Source organism: Mixophyes fleayi, chromosome 6 (genome assembly GCF_038048845.1).
Source record: "Mixophyes fleayi isolate aMixFle1 chromosome 6, aMixFle1.hap1, whole genome shotgun sequence".
Lineage (NCBI taxonomy): Eukaryota > Metazoa > Chordata > Amphibia > Anura > Limnodynastidae > Mixophyes > Mixophyes fleayi.
Window position 1 is genome coordinate 221999452 of NC_134407.1, and position 23286 is coordinate 222022737.

Genomic DNA, 23286 nt, shown 5'->3' on the forward strand with positions numbered 1-23286 from the left:
ACATCCAGCTATAATGTGTAGCTGTTATGGGTGTAGGGGATCTGTTATTGTGTTTCTGTCTGACTGCAGAAGATATGTAGATTTTCCATGTTTAAAGGGGTTTTCCACCTCCAGATGACTTCTTTGTTTCTATGCGCTGAGACATTTACTAAATACATTGCCTCTGTGTTTTTATATCACCAGGCAGAATTATTTGTTTTGTCCAGGAATAGGACACAAAGCTGCTCCCTGGATACAACTCGGATACAATGCAGAGCACCCAGCAGCTTTGTGTTGTATCCAGGTTCAAGGAACATAAGCAACTCTGTCTGCTAACATACATACATGACGGAATATTCACATAACTAAGCTATATATAGTAATAAAGCAATGTATTTAGTAAAACCCGCAGTGCGGCACGTAGAAGCCAATAAACTAAAGTAACCTGACGCCCCAAAATTACTTTGTCTATCATCAGAGTCACACCAACAGGGACATCCTCTGATTACACTAACATATTACCAGATCTAACAAATGCAGAATGAGAGGGACAATCACATTACATAAACAGCATACGTTAAAATGACTAAAAACAAATACGTAGTATAGTCTGTGGATGACTATTCCCCTTGAATAATATTTCCCAGATGAACAGGACCACAATATAATATATATAAATAGGTGGTGTGATTTCTGCCTCTAATGATCCATGTATTTACCCTTGTAGCTCTGTACATACACCAACAACAACACACAGCTGCCACATTTACTAGCAATAACCAATATAATGAGTGTCATAGGTCCCTGACCACGAATTGGCAACGCCCCGTATACAGGACTTTCATTCTGACTGGATCAACTCTTATTTTAATCAGCAGTGTCAGGAACAAACACAGTACTGACCTGCTGTACCGATACCCCGGAAACAGAAGCGCCCCACTCCTTATTTCCGGTTTATGCGTTCCAAATGATGTTCATGGTGTGCGTTCCAGCCAACTTCCGGGCAATGCGTTCCAAATGATGGTCATAGTGTGCGTTCCAGACAACTTCCGGGTTATGCGTTCCAAATGATGTTCATGGTGTGCGTTCCGGAAATGAAGGCGTCCAGATGGCGTTTGCGGATAGAGCCTTCCAATGCTGTAGTACATATATTAAATGGGGATTAGAGAATCTCTATCATGTCGGTGCTATGCTTTCAGCTGATTTGCATGGATTATTCCACTTACCTACTGTTATTTCCATACAATACTGATAATAGGGAGCTGGGAACTATTTTCTAGTATGGAACCTGCCATAGGCTTAATCTTATACTTAAGGGTAGATCCTTTTCCAGATCACAGCTTGTAATAAGTGTGTAAAAATCAAATATTATGCATTTCAACTGGATAAGGCATTTGGACACTTGTACGAGACGCTACAGTCACCTTTTAAAAGAAAATAAGATTAAAGTGCTGTGCGGCACCCTCTTATATGCTGATATCAATAAAGACACGGCCTGATTAAGTAAAGCAAAAACATTAGTGACTTTACACCTTGGGAAAACTATGTTACATGGGAGGGGGAGCTAAATATAAAATGTGGGTACAGATTAATAGTTGGGGTAGGGTATATTCTAGATCAACTTTAAAATTCATTGTAAAAATAAAGCTATCAAGTATTTGTGTGCTACATGAAAAACAGCCAGTATTTAACGTATGTGCAAAGTAATAAGCAACCCCTTGCATTGTAACATGTTTTTGTCCAGGAGAAAAGTTACTCATTATTTGCCTTAATTTCCTTTATGAATCAGGCCCATTATGTTTTATATATGATTTGTAAAGTACCTGTGCAACACCACCCTAAAGAGGTTATATAATCCAGTGCAATCCCAACATGACTTCCAACAGTCCTTAATAACCAGGGAGAGTGCCAGGCTTTAAAGATTTATCCAACATTTTCAATATAGGCCAAGTGTGCCATATAATTCCTGTTATTCTGTTTATTTTATCCAAGTCTCAATATCTAGCATCCTCTAAATTTCTGTTATTTATTGAGTTGGTGTATTTATAATTGCATTACAACTGATTTTGGGAATTATAGCGTAACAGGGATTGTACTGCACAGAGGTCCAGTACTGCTTAAAATGTTGACAGCCATGCCTTTGCTAGTTAGATCCATATTCTCCCCATATTTAACCTTCATCTTACCTGGGCTGCAACCTATCTGAACAACCTTCAGTTTCAAACCCAGCTGTCTCATCTTGCTGTCAGCACTGATAGCGAAGGGCTGCAATATAGTGGTGATGGAAGTCACTAGGGGGGGTTACCGTCTTATGAAAGAGTAGTGAAAGTTGGACCTGCCCAAACAGGTTTACACTTGGTATATAGGGTAATGGAGAAGTAACAATGGCAGCTGTTGGTGAGTGCGGTGGGAGGTGGGAACTGCTAGTCTTATGGAAAGTTGATGAAAAATAATGATTTTGGTGAAGGACAGGCTTCTCTAAAGGAGATCTTCCTTAGGGACCAGTTAAAGATTGTGCAGGTTGATGAGAGTTCCATAGAAAGTCTTGCTGATGTGTATGGGATGAGTTTATGACAGGAGAAGACATTATACGGTCACTTGAGGAGTACTGAGGACGATCAGAATGTAATTTATGCACGAAGTTAGAGGCTTGCTCACCATGCTATATAAGTAGCTAATATGGTATTTAACAAATATTCTATTAATTTTTTGGTAAATATTTTTCAGAAGTGGCCAAGAATGTAGGCAATTCATTATAAGACACGTATTCTATTGGATGCGTATAAATGTCCATTTAAGATGACGATGGACAAGCATTAGACATGAGTTATAACATTCAGTTGCCCTGTATGTTTCTAGTGTATCCACTTTATATTGGATCAATTACTGCTGGCAATAGGGGAGACTTAAATAGTTCACCTGATCTTGAAGATGTCTTCTCTGAGGAAAAATTAATATTTAAACAAAAATTGAAAACTAGGAATCAAATTAACAGAAGCCAAATGTTTATTTATGCCTCTATTCACTGTCTATAATATTCATATTTGTTATCCTGAAACTAAATTATTTACTTTTAGAGTCTGTTATTGAGGCTGGACTACCTGTGTGAGCGTTAACATAGCCAAGGTCTTTGCATATTTTGCCAGTCGTGATAGGATGGACCGCCTATGCCACCCTGTCTGTTGTGTTGCTGAGGACTGGCGGGACTTACTTTGCCACCGTCCCTTTTTCTCTATCCCAAATGTGCCTTCTAACTGTAGTAGGAGGGGCTTACGATGCTGCCACCACTGGACTCCTTAGCGGCACCCAGAACCACATCCTTCTGGGTAACTGTTGCTGCTAAAGTACCCTCTCACTGGGCACCTGAGCTGGAACACCTGACCTCTTTCTATAGATCATGGTTGCTTTGGATGCTTTCCCCCTGGTCTATCACACTGGCCAGAGTTGCTGTGTAGGGGGCAGAGTGCTGGTACTGGATGCTGGGTCCAAACCTCAGAACAGCCAGATAACGGTTTAGATTTGGGTCTAATCAGCAGGTCACAGAAATTACAGTGGGTAAGTAGGCGTCATAGCAGGCTCTTGAAGCAAATGATGTTTATTAGCTCAAGTGTCCTAATAAGAACAGTGCACACTAGTGTATGGTACTAGTGATCAGAAGGTCAGATGGAACAATAACGATACATTGTCAAACAGAGCTCCTTTTTATACAGATTCTGACACAACTGTTAGCAGGGGTTAACACTGCTCCCTGATCCTAAATAGCTCTGCAAAGACTGATAAATCACGTTCAATAATTTAACATCAGGATATAATACTGTATAATCCTGCATCTAACACAGTTTAACTGTCACACCAACCTGATTTCCTTAGATGTGCTGTCTATATTGTTAGGAGGCTTCCTGTCTCTCTAACAAAACATGCACACAGGTAGTGACCCCCTGCCGGGCCTTCAGGCCAAAGCAGGTGTTTGTCACTTCACATGAAAAGACTTACTTAGCATACATAGAATTCACATTTCTAATACACAAATATAACACAGTATAAAAATTAGTACTTTAACCATCTGGATCTGACAGCTTGATGCACCATACAGCTGTGTGATTTGTTGATTATGTATGAGTTGGACAATCTTTTTGCATGTTTTTATGTTCTCAACTATTATTGTTACATTGTGTTGCCGTTTCTACCTCAATAAAAAAAAAATGATTTAAAAAAAACAAAACAGTTATTTCACTGGATGTTGCTGCTTTTGTTTTGTATTGAACTCCAATTGTCTGACAGTGTAGTGCAGGACACAAAAGGCAGTATCACCTAAGGAGGAGCTGGAGGAGGTGACTTTTATTTAAGTCTGGTAAGTGCTTTTTATTTGACATCAGAATCATGATCACCATTTATTTATATAGCGCCACTAATTCCGCAGCGCTGAGAGAGACAGGAGGAGGACCATGAGACAGGAGGAGGACCATGAGAGAGACAGGAGGAGGACCATGAGAGAGACAGGAGGAGGACCATGAGAGAGACAGGAGGAGGACCATGAGAGAGACAGGAGGAGGACCATGAGAGAAACAGGAGGACGACCATGAGAGAGACAGGAGGAGGACCATGAGAGAGACAGGAGGAAGACCATGAGAGAGACAGGAGGAGGACCATGAGAGAGACAGTAGGAGGACCATGAGAGAGACAGGTGGACGACCATGAGAGAGACAGGAGGAGGACCATGAGAGAGACAGGAGGACGACCATGAGAGAGACAGTAGGAGCACCATGAGAGAGACAGGAGGAGGACCATGAGAGAGACAGGATGAGGACCATGAGAGAGACAGGAGGAAGACCATGAGAGAGACAGGAGGAGGACCATGAGAGAGACAGGAGGAGGACCATGAGAGAGACAGTAGGAGGACCATGAGAGAGACAGGAGGAGGACCATGAGAGAGACAGGAGGAAGACCATGAGAGTGACAGGAGGAGGACCATGAGAGAGACAGGAGGAGGACCATGAGAGAGACAGTAGGAGGACCATGAGAGAGACAGGTGGACGACCATGAGAGAGACAGGAGGAGGACCATGAGAGAGACAGGAGAAAGACCATGAGATAGACAGGAGGAGGACCATGAGAGAGACAGGAAGAGCACCATGAGAGAGATATGAGGGGGCAACAGGAGAGATGGGAGGGGGTAGTGAGAAAGATATGAGGGCAATTGTAGGTATGATGATGGTAAGGAGAGATATATGAGGATGCAATGAGAGATATCATCAGGGCAATGAGACAGATATGAGGAGGACAACGAGAGAGTTATGAAGCAAAGGGAGAAAGGGGAACAAAGGGAGTCTTCAGGTCAAAAACAGGGCTGGGGAATATGGGGTTAGCAAAACTAATAAAGGACTGAGGGAAACCCGTTGAACTAAACTAATAAAAGACAGGAAACTTGGGGTGAACGGAAGTAGGGCTGGAGAAAGCTGGTTGTTTGAGTGGAGGGTGTGGAGGACATAGGCGTTATAATTTAAGCACATTGGATAATATTAGGTCTTTGGAAGTTGTGGCGACAATGTGTGACTTTAAGAGCATGTACAGATGGGAAATGCATGATCAGGTATAAAAGAGAAAAGTCCAGAAAGACCTCACCACGACTCCTTAGAGCAGGCTATCTGAGAATAGTGTTGTTACTGGAACCTATGCAGCAGTTTAAGCTCTAGTGCATCGTTGGGAGTTTACGTACTGCTCTTAATGCAACATCTGAATGTTTGTATGAATTGTATGAATTTATATGCATTATACATGTACTTTGCAGAAAGGAAATCATATTTCTGGTTACTTTTTACATCATCTGATCGGGCAAGAAAAGCCTAAAAAAAATGAGTTCACTGAAACTAGAGGCCGAAGGCCGATAATGAGAGTCAAACAGGATTGTAGAGAAGCTCTGAAATCTCATCCATAACGAGGCATGATTAATGACTACATATATATATGAATGTGTCTTAATCACTGGTGAATATTTGAGGCACATCGACTTCTGAAGTATAGCATTATTCATATGCCCTTATTGATGAGGTCAATAATTAGATGTCCAAATCAAAAGGGACATTATTGAATACAATTGAGTGCCATTGCGAATAGTAATCTCATCTATTTCGTTTTCAGAAATATACATTGAGTGTGCTGCCACTATTTTATATTGTATTCCAATGCGAGTACAATAAATCATTCTCTCTAATGCTTAGAATAAAATAGTTGACTATGTAATTTACATAATTTCTGTCAGAGTTCTATAAGAACCGGCAGTGGAATTTGAAGTGGGAGAAGAGAGGTCCTTACTCCACTCTATATAGTTTTCCTCGTTCAATTTTGGAGACCTCACCTGCAGAAGGATAGTGATAAAATATCCCCCCCCCCCCCCAAGGAAGCAAACAAATGGGCCAGGGTCTTAAATACAAAACATATTATGATAGACTTGTGTAGCTTAAGCCTACGTGAGCAAAAGCCTTGGTTAATTACATCTTTATGGGTTTTAGTTTTGACAGATGGAGTATAGATAGAAACTCATGTAGAGATCATCATCTCAGCTCTACTTTCCCCCATCATCTGTACTGTGGGCACCGCCACCTAATTTCATAGGTCCCTTCATTTGTGAATTAAGGATTGGGGCAGAGTGCGTGTGCCGCTTTGGAAGCGCTGAACCATCCACAGCCCCCATCCCCTCCACTAATAACACCCCTTCAATGCCACGTGCACCCGGTATACTCCATACTGAATGGGCATCACTCAGCCAACTGGGCCGTATTGATTAACTGCAGCTCAATGAATTCATCCAGCCCAGTTGACTGCAATGGTAAATTCAGGAGCAGAGCATTTGTTGTACCAGGTGGCAGGGGTCATGTTGGAGGGTCTGTAGCTGTCCCCCGAGTACTGATATTTGGGATGGCGGCACAGTCCCCTCCAATCTGGCCTGCCCCACGTAAATCAATGACCCTGGGTAGGTGACATTGTGAGAAGCCCCCCCCCCCCCACCAGAGCGGAGAATGCCAGGATCAGCAGCGCCTGCAGAGGGAGCAGGTAGTCCTGGTGGCTCTCTCTAATTGTGGTGGGACTACAAGTCTCATAATGCCCAGCCAGTCAGAAACAAACCCTACACAGGCATGCTGGGACCTGTGGTTCTAGGGGCCGGGGAGACCATGGTGACAGCCCCCCCCCCCAACCTGCTGGGTCATGTGACCCTGTAACTAGCATCAGGTGGGAGCTGGAACGCACAGGGAGACAGTGGCAGGAGACGCCGCCATGTTTGTGGCGCCCGGAGCTCGTACATTCCTATGGGGCGACGAGAAGATGGCCGCCGCCACGGAGTGAGGACACGTGAGACACGGACGACCATGGAATCTGTTATGAGATTAATGATTCCGGGGGATGATTTCCGCTCGTTGTCTGCTGGAGATCAGAGGAGAGCAGTCGCTGCAGGTTACTGAGTGTTACTGGGATCCCCTGGGTGCTGCGAGGTCTGTATCCTGTATGGTAGATCCCACTGCGGCCGGCTCATATGTAGTAAGGTCTGTGTCCTGCTGCTGCTGCCATGGGGTCTGTGTCCTGCTGCTGCCATGGGGGCTTCAACTACACTCAGTCTGCTGACCTGGGTTCTCCCTAGTCTCCCCCTCTACTGACATGGGATCCCTCCCCCTCCTCCCTCTGCTGACATGGGACCCCTCCCCCACCTGACATGGGACCCCTCCCCCACCTGACATGGGACCCCTCCCCCACCTGACATGGGATCCCTCCCCCACCTCCCTCTGCAGACATGGGATCCCTCCCCCACCTCCCTCTACTGACATGGGACCCCTCCCCCACCTGACATGGGATCCCTCCCCCTCCTCCCTCTACAGACATGGGATCCCTCCCCCACCTCCCTCTACTGACATGGGACCCCTCCCCCACCTGACATGGGATCCCTCCCCCTCCTCCCTCTACAGACATGGGATCCCTCCCCCACCTCCCTCTACTGACATGGGACCCCTCCCCCACCTGACATGGGATCCCTCCCCCTCCTCCCTCTACTGACATGGGATCCCTCCCCCTCCTCCCTCTGCTGACATGGGATCCCTCCCCCTCCTCCCTCTACTGACATGGGACCCCTCCCCCACCTGACATGGGATCCCTCCCCCTCCTCCCTCTACAGACATGGGATCCCTCCCCCACCTCCCTCTACTGACATGGGACCCCTCCCCCACCTGACATGGGATCCCTCCCCCTCCTCCCTCTACAGACATGGGATCCCTCCCCCACCTCCCTCTACTGACATGGGACCCCTCCCCCACCTGACATGGGATCCCTCCCCCTCCTCCCTCTACTGACATGGGACCCCTCCCCCACCTGACATGGGATCCCTCCCCCTCCTCCCTCTACAGACATGGGATCCCTCCCCCTCCTCCCTCTACTGACATGGGACCCCTCCCCCACCTCCCTCTACTGACATGGGATCCCTCCCCCTCCTCCCTCTACTGACATGGGACCCCTCCCCCACCTGACATGGGATCCCTCCCCCTCCTCCCTCTACAGACATGGGATCCCTCCCCCTCCTCCCTCTACTGACATGGGACCCCTCCCCCACCTGACATGGGATCCCTCCCCCTCCTCCCTCTACAGACATGGGATCCCTCCCCCTCCTCCCTCTACTGACATGGGACCCCTCCCCCTCCTCCCTCTGCTGACATGGGATCCCTCCCCCACCTCCCTCTACTGACATGGGATCCCTCCCCCACCTGACATGGGATCCCTCCCTCTGCTGACATGGGATCCCTCCCCCTCCTCCCTCTACTGACATGGGACCCCTCCCCCACCTGACATGGGATCCCTCCCCCTCCTCCCTCTACAGACATGGGATCCCTCCCCCACCTCCCTCTACTGACATGGGACCCCTCCCCCACCTGACATGGGATCCCTCCCCCTCCTCCCTCTGCTGACATGGGATCCCTCCCCCTCCTCCCTCTGCTGACATGGGATCCCTCCCCCTCCTCCCTTTACTGACATGGGATCCCTCCCCCTCCTCCCTCTGCTGACATGGGACCCCTCCCCCTCCTCCCTCTACTGACATGGGACCCCTCCCCCACCTCCCTCTACTGACATGGGACCCCTCCCCCACCTGACATGGGATCCCTCCCCCTCCTCCCTCTACAGACATGGGATCCCTCCCCCACCTCCCTCTACTGACATGGGATCCCTCCCCCACCTGACATGGGATCCCTCCCCCACCTGACATGGGATCCCTCCCCCTCCTCCCTCTGCTGACATGGGATCCCTCCCCCACCTGACATGGGATTCCTCCCCCACTTCCCTTTGCTGACATGGGATCCCTCCCCCTCCTCCCTCTGCTGACATGGGACCCCTCCCTCACCTCCCTCTGCTGACACGGGATCCCTCCCTCACCTCCCTCTGCTGACACGGGATCCCTCCCTCACCTCCCTCTGCTGACATGGGATCCCTCCCTCACCTCCCTCTGCTGACATGGGATCCCTCCCCCTCCTCCCTCTGCTGACATGGGATCCTTCCCCCTCCTCCCTCTGCTGACATGGGACCCCTCCCCCTCCTCCCTCTGCTGACATGGGACCCCTCCCCCTCCTCCCTCTGCTGACATGGGATCCCTCCCCCACCTCCCTCTCCAGCCCACCCGCCCCCCACCCCAACTCATTGACATGGGATCTCCGCTCCTCTGCTGATGTGGTCCTATGTAAATTACTTCTCCACTTTGGCTTCTGCATTCAAGAGACATTTGATTGTGACAATTGATGACCAAGTGGTGAGTTAGATGGGCAGTGGGCATTGATATTTCATGTCTTTTCTGTTAATACAGGTGGCAGAAGCAAAACAAGTATAGTAGACGTCAGATATCTTAAGGGGAAACATCTTTTTCGGGTGGTCCCACTAACTCACTGAAGATGGACAAGGGTCAGATTCCCGAGAGGATATTAAATTTCACCCTGGAGATCATCTACCTGCTGACTGGAGAGGTGAGGGGGGTTCTGGGAAAGTCACAGTGACCTCACTATTGTCCCTATTAATAAATCAGGGAGTTGACGGGAGGGGTCAGGATTTGTGGGAATTAATATAGTGATATTTATTCGTGTCTCTCTATATGTAGGATTATATTGTCGTGAAGAAGTCTGGTGATAGTGAGACACCCAGCAGCCATCCCTGTGTATCAGGAGGATTGAGCAGGACCCAGAGCCCCATCACGGTGCCTCCACCTCACTCACTGATACATGAGAGAGACAATGACCAGAAGATCCTGGAACTGACCAACAAGATCATTCAGCTGCTGACTGGAGAGGTGACTGCTGGGAATGGGACATTATACAGTAACACCAGGGGATGTGTCTGGGTGATGACTGTATCATTGTGTCTTTCAGATTCCCAAGAGAAATGAAGATGTCACTCTGAGTTTTTCCATGGAAGAGTGGGATCGTTTAGGAAGAGACACCATTCATAACGTGGATGACATGATGATGGACAACCACCAGACCCTGAGATCACTGGGTAAGACTGGATGTAACTGAGTCATGTTCAGGTTAATGTCCAAATTCTTTATATTTTCATAGCTTTACCATATACTTAAACCGAGAAAGAACTACCGGTACCTTCTTATGTTCAGTTCTTACTATAATATAACATGTCCTTTTGAATGCTTCATTGTAATTAAAAATAAAAGTAATTGAAAGTGGACTATCACAATACTTTAACAGAAATGTCACTTTTATAATTATTCTCCTAAAGGAGAGTAATTAGACGTGCACAAGAAGACGTGTCACTGAGGTATGTTACTGTATATTCCAACAAGTCGGTAGAGAATAAAGTGAAGCACACAAGGGGTCTGAGTCATTAAGGAGAGCAGAGCATAAAAAAGGAGTAACTTTGCACCTGGGCAAAACCATGTCTCATTGGAGGGGGAGATAAACTTGATTTATATTTGGGATTGGGCATGTCCTAGAGTATCTTTCAGTGTAAACATAAAGCTATCAAGTATTTGTGTGCTAGATAAAAAAAAAACAGCCAGCATGTAACTTATGTGCAAAATAATAAACTAATTTGCACCTCTTCCACCGTAACATGGTTTATCTCAAGAGAATATTTATACCTTTTTTTTTTTGCCTTACTTTCCTTAATGACTCAGGCTCAATATGTGTACAATGTACAGGCAAGTATTGCTATCTAAGGTCACTTAAACACTGTCAATACAAGTGCAAACTGCACGTGAAAATACATATAAACACCATGGTGTAAATGTATCATAGTGCGTGTTGTACAAGTCGCCGGAAATCGGCGCGATGACAGCTTAAATTTAAAGCGGCGCTGCCTTGTAAAGGGAAACTTCCCTTTACAAGGCAGCACTGCTTTAAATTTAAGCTGTTATCTCGCCGATTTCCAGCAACTTGTACAACACGCACTATGATACATTTACCCCCATGTCAGAGTTTTTAGGTCAGCAGAAGTGTTAAGATAACTCAGATGTTGGTTTGTTTGTTTAATATGATTTACATTTTTTTAGATATTTAAACAAGCTGGTTGTATGAACAGAGGTCCAGCTATAGCCCCTTATCATTCTTTTACTAACTTCTCGATTGGCTAGTCTACAACCGTTTAACACACTCTCCCTGTTCACTCTCTACTTGACCCTTTATAGTCAGCTTCCACCCTCACTCTGTGCTGCTGGGAGACTCTACTCGTTCTACTATGTAACTCTCAGGCTGTGGGATCCTGCTTACGCTGTTCTTCTCCTCAGATTTTGATACTGTCCCTGTCACATGCAGTCCTTTTTTTTCACTTACACATCACACAAGTGGACGGGTCGCTGCCTCCCATATGACTTGTCTCCTGAAATACTCTGTGGTGGTTTGAGCATTCTGATGATCTGATAGGATAAAAAACTGAGGGCACCCCAGTAGGAAATTCAGTTGAATACAATAATGTGTTCAAACTCTCTTAAATGCACCTTTAAAATTATGGCTTTGAAACTGCCTTTAACATACTCTTCCTACTCCAACCATATAATTATTCCGATCGACAGTTCCTGAGATGCTACAGGTTGTAGCTCTGGGCCAGTCAGGGTGACGTCTATGGTATGAATCTGGTACAAAGTCGGATGAGTTCCTCTCCTGGCAATCGGTCTAGGAACAAGTTGAAACTGGTTACAGAGAGTCTAAAAAAAATAAGTTTTACAGAAATGCAAAATATTACCCAACAATGTCTGGGGAGCCATCAGACCAATGTGCTCTCCGGCTTCTGTTGCAGTAAGGACAAGGGGCGTCCTTGACCGTAAATAGTAATGTTCCTAGACTTCAGTAGATGTTGGGGGACTTGACAGACCAGGTTGTAAGTCATATCAGGAGTAATATGATAATTGAGAGCATGTGTTTTTGTTTTTTTTAATAACTTGAAATTTCTAAAGATTGAACAGAAAACAGGTCCGGGTTTTGGCCAGAAGGCTTTTTTTTATACTATTAGATTGTAGAGTCTATGTGCCTGCTGTTTACTATGAGCTAATTATCATTGTTGTCTCTCAGATTTGAAGGACTCCCCCGACACTGCAGTTCCCGAAACTAGAAGTGTTGTTGAAATCAATCAAGGCGGACAGTATACAACGATCTGTAAGACCAGAAAGAGGAAGGGCCAACCGGTGCGATACGTGGCAGAGAATTCAGGCTCTGGTGAAGAAGGAAACCTTACGGACTCGGGCGCACACGCAGAGCACGCGCAAACAGAATATCCGCCCGCGTACATCAAGGAAGGATTCAGCACCAAGATTTACACTCGCTCTGAGCACACTCAGACCGACTTGACATCAGCCCGCATTAAAGGAGACCCAGGAGAAGACGGTGGAAAAGGTCCACATCCAGACTTCTTGCGTATTGATTATGATTCGATATTTGTTGGCAATTCTGTTTCTACGCCTCAAGAAAGCACTCGGAAGTTGTACGACTGTACTCTGTGTGGAAAGACGTTCACCAGCAAGTCAGGAATTGTTAAACATCGGAGAATGCACTCCGGGAGGGTGGTGACGTGTGCCGACTGTGGCAAAGAGTTCACCTGTAACTCGGAGTTAGTAGCTCACCAGAGGACACACACCGGGGAAAAACCATTTCCTTGTGCTTCCTGCGGGAAGTGTTTTTCAACCAACACAAATCTAGTGGCACACCAAAGAATTCACACGGGAGAGAAGCCGTATTCATGTACGGAGTGTGGAAAGTGTTTCACCAGCAGCTCCGACCTGGTCAAGCACCAGATAATTCACACCGGGGAGAAACCGTTTTGTTGTTCAGACTGTGGGAAGGGTTTTACTAGCAAATCAAATCTGGTCAAACACCAGAGAATCCACACGGGCGAAAAGCCATTTCTCTGCTCCGAATGTGGTAAAGGTTTTGCCATCAAATCAAATCTTATCAAACATCAGGTAGTTCACACAGGCGAGAAGCCGTATCCCTGCCCAGAATGTGGGAAGTGTTTTTCAAATCAGTCCAATGTGGCGAAACATCAGAGGACTCACTATGGGGTAAAGCGGATAGTTATCGAATAAGTAAGAACGTTTTTCAGTCTCTTGAACATAACACTGAAAATGTTGGTGGTCAGTCTTAGGGGCCTCTCCTCTTTCACTCCTCGATTTAAATAACAGTTGTAAAGATGCTAATAATATTAATTTTGTTTAACCTGGAGTGATATTATACAGTATCCAATTATTATTATTTTTTTTAATCATTTTTTTTAAACACTGAGATGTGAGTGATCTATGAAGAATCTAAGGTCTTTAACTCCTGGATAGAGACCTGTTTTTTTATAGGAAATATTATTCGATATATATATATATATATATATATATATAAAAATTGTCGTTGCTCAATGTGTAAATATAATGTCCGGGGACAATTTGTTACATCACATGCTGTATCCTAAGTGGACAAAGGGTCATTGTACTCCCTGACCTTTGGACTTAGTTGTAACATAATTCTAATGACTTTTATAAGCTTGTCTTCAATCTTATTAATTAAACAGTCCCGAGAATTGCATCTAATAAAGTCTAAAGGAAGTGGGTACTGTGCATTCAGTAAATAATAAGACAAGTTACTTCGCCTTCGAATACTGAAGATCAGAGAGTGTCCTGTGAAATGAATGTTGTGGAATCTTAAGTTTTGTTATCCTGAACAAGAACATTTGTGTGTGGCAGCCTTCAGAGGTGCAGATTGATTTCTCCATGTCCTCGTGGACCTAGACAGCATGTCTACAGCCATTTCTGGCCAGAATTGTATAAAACCATGTGACATTCAGCTGCTGTTGTCATACCAGTCACTTCAGTGGATGTATTAGTTACTCCTGAGTATTAAACTGCTGTTACCAGAGAAATTGGCGTTTTACTGTGCTGTTAGTTTAATATATCCCATAACCGAGCTTATAATTACACTGGTTATCAAAGATGTTGGAGCACTGGTTCTTGCTAATCACGTCCACCATAGTGATTGGACAACACACAGGTATCCCTCTAAAAATTGTATTTTTTCCAAGGCAGGTGACACCAAGGTATATAGAGTATAATACAAGCTTATAGTGAAGCCTAAAGCCTCTTGAATATTTGTACACTTTCAATATAACTTCTACAGATCGGCCACCTTAAAGGTGTGGCATGCGAAATACATAACGCATAACTTCTCAATAAAAAAAACGAATTCAGCTCATACCTAAAATCAGAATATTTTTTAAAACAATATGAAACATTTTCTTCAAAACAGTTGTTTATAAATGTTACAAGGCGTGTGTCTACATATATTTGTTAAGGAGAATTGTAGCTGTACATCAACTAGACAGACCATCTGTCCAGTTAAATGTAACTGGACAGATGAAACATGCCAATGAGAGAATTTTTAAGATGAAAACACTATCTATGTTGGCTTCTTGTAAAAACACTGTTGTGCAGTCTAATAATGCCTGTACTCAGCGTGGTACAACGTTCGTATACCAACATGATTGCAAAGCATGTTCATACATGGTTATAACTATAGATCACACTGACAGGTATGGTCACAAATATTAGATGGATGACTTTATGAACTGCATCACCAGATGTATAATACATGCCCTGGTCTGCCCATGCAGTAAGGTTTATGTTGGCATGACCAGCAAAAGGCATAAATTTAGCACTCTGGAACATACTGGAACGATCATGAATGCCAGAACAGACAAGGGTTTTTAAGAGTACATGATGATGACTAATACTTTGACCAGTGATCTACCTAACAAATTGGGATTCACTTGAGCCTATATGCCTAATATTCTTATAAACGGACTCCAAGATATATTTGTGAATCCTATTTAGATATTTTTACTTACCATGTAGGGATAACTCTTTGCATGTGTTCTGAGATTATCCTCTGTATATATATATAATTCTGTGGTACTAATTAAATTCATGCCTATATAATTTTCAGCTTATGATCTTTTCCAGTTCCACAGTCAATAATTATATGTAGTGGCAGCCCGAATAACAATATTTATAATTATAAGGTCTAATTATAGGCATTTATCTCTCACTCAAACACCATTTCACCCTTTAACTTCATTTTTATTTATTATCACCCACATTTTATACTCTTTTATTCACTTTAGTTGTTATTTTACATTGGTTATTATTACTATTCACATTTTATATTTATTATCCCAATTAAGATAATACAACCACACACTGTATATTTTATCAGAGCATTTTATTCACTATCAATTATGTAACAATACATTTTAACACTCTCTTCTATTTACCTAGAGTTATCTTCACTCCAACACTTGCGGCCTGATACGTGTGACATTATAATTGATATGACATTTTTACATTTAAAATAAATAGTAAATAATAGAAAATAAAACACAATATAAAAATATAATAGAATAAAACAACAAATAAATTACTAAAAAAATACCAAACAAATTACTTAAAATTCCTAAAAAGCAATAAAAATACTTTAATACTTAAAACATGTAGTCATTAATAATTCATATATATATAAAATGTAATAACTTATATAACAATAATATAAAAAATAGGGAATCGATATTGTCGTATTCTGGATAGGTTGTGATGTAACGATATAACAAACGTTAAAAATAGCAACATATTTATACATCACTTGGATTATATATTATAAGAATCTGCCCAAAACTCTTACCTAAATTATATGACATCTTTGCTATGTAATTTTTTATAGATCTTACCAGCGATTGAGTTTGTTAGACACATATTACAGCCAAAGTACACTGATTGGCCACACATAATATAAACCGGACACTCTGACAGCAGCTCAGTAATTCCCACGATTAAGCCTCTCTGGGGGAAACGTACGCTAGGTGACGTCAGACCTGGAAGTGGTAGGGACTGCTTGTGGCGGTCGGCCGCTAGGTAACTTGTCTCACTGTTCGCTCCAGCATAATAATATGTTACTACTTTTTTCTAGTTAACGAGATACAAGGGTGCTGATTGCTACCTAAATGAAGCCGCATGTCATCCATTACTTATAGGCAGGCGATTTGCATAGTATCGTGCTGTCTATATATTGAAAGCTGTTAATACGAATGGAAATAGAAAAGGAATGATACATCACTAATGTGGCTACATACTGTTAACTACTGGATTATATAGCTAGTAAATACAGACAATATCCTTGTTCATGATTGGGGATAGATACATAATACAAATGAAGTATACTATAGATAAGAAACAACATATACCAATTAGTGTCACGTTGTTGCAATTTATAATCCGTATGTAACAAATATATTAGAAGGACCCAGAAACTTTTGCCTCTGTCTAAAACTAATAGGACATAGGATTGTCCATGTACCATGAGAGACCTATTATCAGGAGGTCCATGATATGGGGCACGATACATCCATGATCAGTCCCACCACAGGGTCTTTTATTACTCTTCTTTATTTCAACACTTTATTTTATAAATAATTTGCCTACTTCTTTCCTGTCGATTGCCAATATTTTTAAATTTTTCAATAAAGTTTTTTGATTTTGAGCTATTAGTGGCAACCCATTTAGACCTGGAGTGCTTCTAATTTCAACTTCTGTTCCTCCCTTTTCCCAGTTACAAATGTGGTCAGACATTCACTGGAATTTCTGTCCTCTCAACTCGGTGAAGCTTAATCTTCTGAAAGCTTCACTCAATATATCTCACTGAAAAGCCACGTGTAACAATTTATACACACACACAATGCCTTTGATGTTTAAAATGAAGACATCACAGGCTGTTTTAAATGATTAATTAGTGTTTATCACTTTGTTGGGTTCTCTGCTCGGTTCGTAAGACAGGCCTGTTTGAATTGCACGGTAGTGTTGTCAGTGCCCCTCCCCGTGAGGGAGGAGCTTCGACAACACAGCTGCCAGTTTGAATCGAGAGTGAGGAGAGCGGCTCTGTAAAGTTGAAACCTTTAGGGGAACTGTTGGATCCGCTCATTCTGCTATTCCTCTCAGCCTGTCACAGCGCCCTCATCTCCCACACTAAGACAGCTTTATGTTAGTTATGGGGTCAAGAAATTATGAAAATGAAGCCATAAAATGCACGTGTACCAGAATGATTAACCTGTATGTTTGATTATGGTTTTATACCTGGCACCCTTATTTATTATAGGCAAACCGATGGGGGGGGGGGGGGGGTTCCTAGTGCCTGGAAACCCCCTCCAAGCCTGGTGCATTGTATAATTGAAGTAGCTGGCCCCCGCTTCACACGGCTCTGCTCGAAAAGAGAGAGCTGCACGTACCTAACAGTAGTACATGCAGCATTGCCCATGTATATTACAGGGATAGGGAGAGTAGGAGAGCAGCCAAGCCCTGTCCAAAATTATAAACACGTCCCCATGCATGCTTGTCACGCCCACTGACGGCGTGGTGTGGAAACCCCCCTCTGCAAATCTTGCGTTTGTCCCTGATAGGGTTATTAATAGATTGTATATGTTTAGGAATCCAGATAAAGATAAATATACAGATTAATTTAGTGCGACTATCCATAAATACAGTTTAATAAAAACGTATTCTGTGTCTGTCTTTTATTAGAACAACAATGAATGCTCTGGGTCTGCAATAGCACCAGCCGTGCTTGGTAAGAACAGAGGTTATGAAGACTTAACGGGTAGCATAGTGGCGTCACAGCAGAGCCCGCAAAGACCCTGCTAGATTTCTGTCCCTATTGCTATGCCACTGTAGTGGTTCTCTTGTCGGACTGTGTTTACGATCAGTCCGACAAGAGTTAGAACAACAGGAAAATGTCGAAGACAGGAGGAGGTAATTATACTTGCTGGTAGACTCCCTGTGCACATGATCAGAGATGAATGAGTTTTGCAAGTTAAATTGCGTTTAAAACAAGATTAGAGAAATGTTATATCCCGATGGTAAACATTCAATAGAAAACCTCAGACGTTGTGGTGCCGCTAGCAGCAATGTGATAAGGTGTTAAACCCCTCCAGACTGATTTATGTGCAGGCTGCATGAAGCACCTGGATTGGTTAGAGAGGCAGGAGGCTGGATTACCTCCTGCCAGGATATCTGTGTAAATCTGTATAAAAGGAGGACTGTTTGACTATGTAATGTAGCATTATACTATCTGTACTTTCTAGATATCACTAGTATCTTAAACTAGTGAGTGTGTAACTGTCCTTTTTAGGATTTCTTGAGCTAATAAACATCACTGCTAAAGGAACCTGCTTTGACACCTACTTACCTGCTGTAATTCCTGTGACCACAAATTAGATTCAATTAATCCTTTATCCGGCTGTTCTAAGGTTGGGAACCAGCATTCCAGTGCTAACGCTCTGCCCGCTACCTGCAGCTCTGGCCAGTTTGATAGGTCAGGGGGAACCATCCACAGCAACTCTGATCTGAAGGCAAGAGGTCAGGGGTACCACCAAGGGGGTACACTAGCAGCAAGAGTTACCCAAAAGGACACGGTTGTAGGTGCCACTAAGGGGCATTTATACACCCACAGATCATACACAATATACATCTACTTATATTAAGGAGGAATCTGCCTCATATGATGGAGGAAACCTCACAGACACTGACATTTATACACCCACAGATCATACACAATATACATCTACTCATATTAAGGAGGAATCAGTCTCATGTGATGGAGGAAACCTCACAGACACTGACATTTATACACCCACAGATCATACACAATATACCTCTACTCATATTAAGGAGGAATCGGTCCCATGTGAAGGAAGAGATCTCACAGACACAGACATTTATACACAATACACATGCCTGACTTGTGCCAATCAGCAGAGAATTAACATAGAATTGACACCATTTACTTGTTCGGGAAATGGATTTGGGCAACAGGAAGATTATGATGAGAATTTTCAGTGTAATACACAAGAGAGATCATTTTCATGCTCTGAATGTGGAAAATGTTTCACACAGAAAATACACCTTGCGCAACACCAGATAACTCATATTGGAGAGAAACAATATTCTTGCTCGGAATGTGGAAAATATTTTACACAAAAAATCCATCTTGTGCGACATCAAACAATTCACACAGGAGAAAAACAATATTTGTGTTTTGAATGTGGAAAATATTTTGGGCAAAAGAAAGATCTGGAACGACATTTACTAACCCACACAGGAGAGAAGCCATTTTGTTGCACAAAATGTGGGAAATGTTTTAACAGCAAATCATATCTTTCCATTCATCAAAAAAGTCACACAGGAGATAAACAATTTTCTTGCATGGAATGTGGTAAATGTTTTGCAAACCGTTCAAATCTTTCAAAGCACCTTAAAATACATACAGGAGATAAAAAGTTTTCTTGTTCAGAATGCGGGAAATGTTTTATTCAAAGATGCCGTCTTAATGAGCATTTGAGCAATCACACAGGGGAAAGGCCATTTCCTTGTTCTGTGTGTGGTAAAGGTTTTACCCGAAAATCTCACCTTGTTCAACATCAGGCAATTCACACAGGAGAAAAGCGATATTCTTGCTCTGAATGTGGGAAATGTTTCAGACATACCAATGTTCTTAAGCGGCATTTAATGTATTACACAGGTGAAAATCCATTTTCTTGTTCCCTGTGTGGGAAATATTTTCACTGTAGGTCAGATCTTTGCAAACACCTTAAAGAACACGCTGGAAAGAAGCCATTTTCTTGCTCTGAATGTGGGAAGTGTTTTCCACAACCGTCATTGCTCACACGACATCAGACTATTCACACAGGGGAGAAGCGGTATTCATGCTCAGAATGTGGGAAGTCTTTCAGAAGGAAAGATGTATTGATTCGGCATGTACGATCTCACACAGTAGAGAAACCATTTTCTTGCACTGAATGTGGGAAGTGTTTTACCACTGACTCCAGTCTTTCCAAACACCGCAGAATACACATGGGCAACAAATGATCATGGAAACTTTTAGATTACTGACCAGTTTGAATAAATGTGAAATACAGACCCTCTTCAAGTCATGTAAAGATAATACTGCCCTTCGTGTTTTGATTGTGGGTTTGTTTAATAAACTCAGTGCTTTGGAGAATTACTGTATTGCAAACAGGAAACATTTGATTAATGAGAAGCAGTTTTCAAAGAAACAAAATATATTTTTCACTTTTACAGTGTTATTCAGTTTATTTCTATGTGATGTTTGGCTAAAACTGCATGTAGAATGTATTGTGATGGACTAGGACCATTAAAGTGTACCTGCACCTACAGACAGCGGAGGCAATTCACAAAGCGCTCTGTGAGCACACTGTAAAATGTGTTTTGCCCCTCTGCATCCAGATGCCTAACTCCCCTGCCTCCGCAAGGACAAAGTGCACTTAGGTGTGCAGAGAGCCAGAAAATTTGGAGAGGGGTTCTGGGCAAAATAATACATATCATATTAAAGTAAAATCTCACAATTACCATGCTTTTATTAAACTTTTCCTTTGTTAAATACAGCTCAATTTATCTTCATATCTGTCATGCAATAATTATGACAGTGAGGAGACATCGGGCCTGAGTGTGGAGGTTTTTTTTTTGGTTTTTTTTGCAGAGTGTGGAGGTTTCTATTACATTGCTTGGTGTGTGTTTCTCCGCTGAAGTGCAGCATGGATTAATAGCATAGGAAGTACCAAAGACACAAGGTATTTTGCAGAGTGAAGATGTGCCCTTCTGCACAGCAAGGAACTCCCCTATCATTGTGTCTTTTCCATCTCATTTCAATAATAATTTTGCTCTGCAAAATTAAATCTTGTTTTTTTATGTTGCATTTCTACTGTAGAACCAGGCCTCCTTATACAAAGGAACTTGGATAGTCTTTAGAATCACAATTTAATTAGGAATTGCTCTGTTGTTTCAGGTGCGGACATCAAATAAGTTTCAAGGAGACATTTAGACACAAAAATCAATATAAGCCATTGTATCTAAGGACATCGAAACAATAAAAAATGTTGACCTAGAGGATACAGGGATTAACCTATTAAAGAGGAGGCTAAATTAAGAACCACTGGAATATTTAATTTATTATCTAAAAATATAATGCAACGCCAATTATTTCCTATGGCACAAGGTTTAACATTTAAAGTTTCTAAAAGAACTAAACGTTTATCAAATCTGACAGTTGTTCAGGGGAAAGTGATGGGAGAACATTTCTCTGATTATTACATTATTATTAAACAACTGAAAAGAGGGTGGTATTGTTATTCAGGATGTACAAGATTATCTAACAGAAGCCGAATGGCTATTAAGTGATATCAACTTTTACATCAAACTTCACAATGATCCCACCTCTATATCAGTCTATTATATAGGGTGGCATCATTGAGAATGTATGGGATGGTGCTTTAACTTGAGGGAGTAGTCTCTAAATCTGTATAGAATGTTCTGTTTAACTTATCACCCTCTAAAATAAATCACATCCATCCACAGAGACTGCCAATTATTTTAGGTGTTGGGTCTCTTACGTTTAACATTTTTCTATGTTGATTATTTTCTTCAACACTGCACGTCTACCTGAAGTCATATGTGAGAGATACCAAAATATACTCAACAAGTTATCCCATCTTAAATAGAAACCTGGATACCAATGGTTGATATGTGATTTTTTTTAATTTGAATGAATTTATTTCATCACATAATTATTTCACTTTTAATCAACAGTTCTGTTTATAGATTCTTGGTATCACCATGGGTACCTGGTTTGCACCAAGCTTTGCCAGTCTTAATGGGAATTTTTTAGGACTACTTCATCAGGGGCAGTTTATTCGGGGAGAACCTGGTATTCTATGGCAGGTGTATTGATTATTTGATATTTATTTGGATTTGTGATGTTCTATCAGTCACTTAATCATGTGAACACTTTTAATTTAAACGTCACTTTTCTTTATAATGCACAGGAGATAAATTATTTGAGTACAAATCTCTCGGCATTAGATGACAATAATATTTACACAAAAACTTTTAGAATTTCAGTTGATGCTAATAACTACCTCGATTTTCGTAGTCAACACTATAGATCCTGGAATTCTAATATACCCAAGAAGACGTAAAATAAACTGTTCTTGACATCTGAATTGTGTCGAACAGGCGAACTAAATGCTCCTGGTGCTCAAAGAGAGCGGTTATTCCCCCAAGATATCAGAGGGGGCACTTGTGGAGTATTTGAAATTGGAAAGGGATTCCATGTTGTCAAAGAAATCATTCAAAGCCAAAGATCGCGGTTTTGATAGAACTATAACTTATGTCTACAAGTTCTGGGAACCTCTGGTCTCATTAAATACAATGCAAAGGCATTTCTGTATACACAAACAAGATCATATTGTTAAAAATGTTCTAGCAGATAAGCCAGTCGTTTTGAAGAAACTTGAAGAATATTTTAGCTCGAAGTTTTTATACCCTAATTAATACTAATTCATTCTGCCCCTGGTTATCTTCCAAATCAGTAGGATGATACAGATGTAGTATCAATACCTGTTTTTCATGTGATTATATTATAAATAAGAATAAGGCCAATTTGGTGAAATTTGAGAAGGAGTAAGAGAAGACCGGGTCAAGTGAACGTCAATTTTGTGGTGGAAGAGACAGTTAGGTTGTCAATGGCAATGTTGAAATCGCCTAGTATGAACGTAGGTCTGCCAAAAAATAGTTTATATGTGAGAAGGGCAGCAAAGTTGTCCAGGAATTGGGAGACAGGATCTGGGGTGATGAATGACCAACACAAAAGAAGATAAGGAGAGGAAGAGTTCAGGGGGTATGATGTGGAATATATAGTGTGGAGAATGTAGGATGTCTACTCTTCCACCTTGTCTGCCTCCAGGT

The 23286-nt window shown here is 42.4% G+C and overlaps 2 protein-coding genes across 4 annotated transcripts; both read left to right on the plus strand.

The window, feature by feature from the left end:
* The first annotated feature begins 7334 nt into the window (after positions 1-7334).
* On the plus strand, positions 7335-14348 carry LOC142159919 (gastrula zinc finger protein XlCGF66.1-like). 3 transcript variants are annotated; one of them, XM_075214799.1, is made up of 5 exons: positions 7335-7516; positions 9811-9967; positions 10099-10287; positions 10367-10493; positions 12518-14348. In XM_075214799.1, exons 2-5 carry the CDS (start codon positions 9896-9898, stop codon positions 13525-13527), a joined length of 1398 nt encoding a protein of 465 aa, XP_075070900.1. In that variant the 5' UTR covers positions 7335-7516; positions 9811-9895; the 3' UTR covers positions 13528-14348. The 3 variants fall into 3 exon arrangements, with proteins under 3 accessions (XP_075070900.1, XP_075070901.1, XP_075070902.1); XM_075214800.1 differs by having other exon boundaries at positions 7335-7465; XM_075214801.1 differs by lacking the exon at positions 7335-7516 and adding an exon at positions 9624-9677.
* A 70-nt stretch (positions 14349-14418) lies between these two features.
* Positions 14419-20507, plus strand: LOC142095503 (uncharacterized). The gene is made up of 2 exons (XM_075178447.1): positions 14419-14493; positions 19195-20507. The coding sequence occupies exons 1-2, from the start codon at positions 14419-14421 to the stop codon at positions 20389-20391; spliced, it is 1272 nt and encodes a 423-aa protein (XP_075034548.1). The 3' UTR covers positions 20392-20507.
* Positions 20508-23286: the final 2779 nt, after the last annotated feature.

Excerpts from the sequence above, each read along its gene's own strand:
- LOC142095503 (XM_075178447.1), top strand. The coding sequence starts at position 14,419 with ATGTTGGAGCACTGGTTCTTGCTAATCACGTCCACCATAGTGATTGGA. Across the intron at positions 14,494-19,194 it reads CAGGTATCCCTCTAAAAATT|GAGGAATCGGTCCCATGTGA; the intron begins GTATTTTTTCCA and ends ACTCATATTAAG.
- LOC142159919 (XM_075214799.1), top strand. The coding sequence starts at position 9,896 with ATGGACAAGGGTCAGATTCCCGAGAGGATATTAAATTTCACCCTGGAG. Across the intron at positions 10,288-10,366 it reads TTCAGCTGCTGACTGGAGAG|ATTCCCAAGAGAAATGAAGA; the intron begins GTGACTGCTGGG and ends TGTGTCTTTCAG. Across the intron at positions 10,494-12,517 it reads CCAGACCCTGAGATCACTGG|ATTTGAAGGACTCCCCCGAC; the intron begins GTAAGACTGGAT and ends GTTGTCTCTCAG.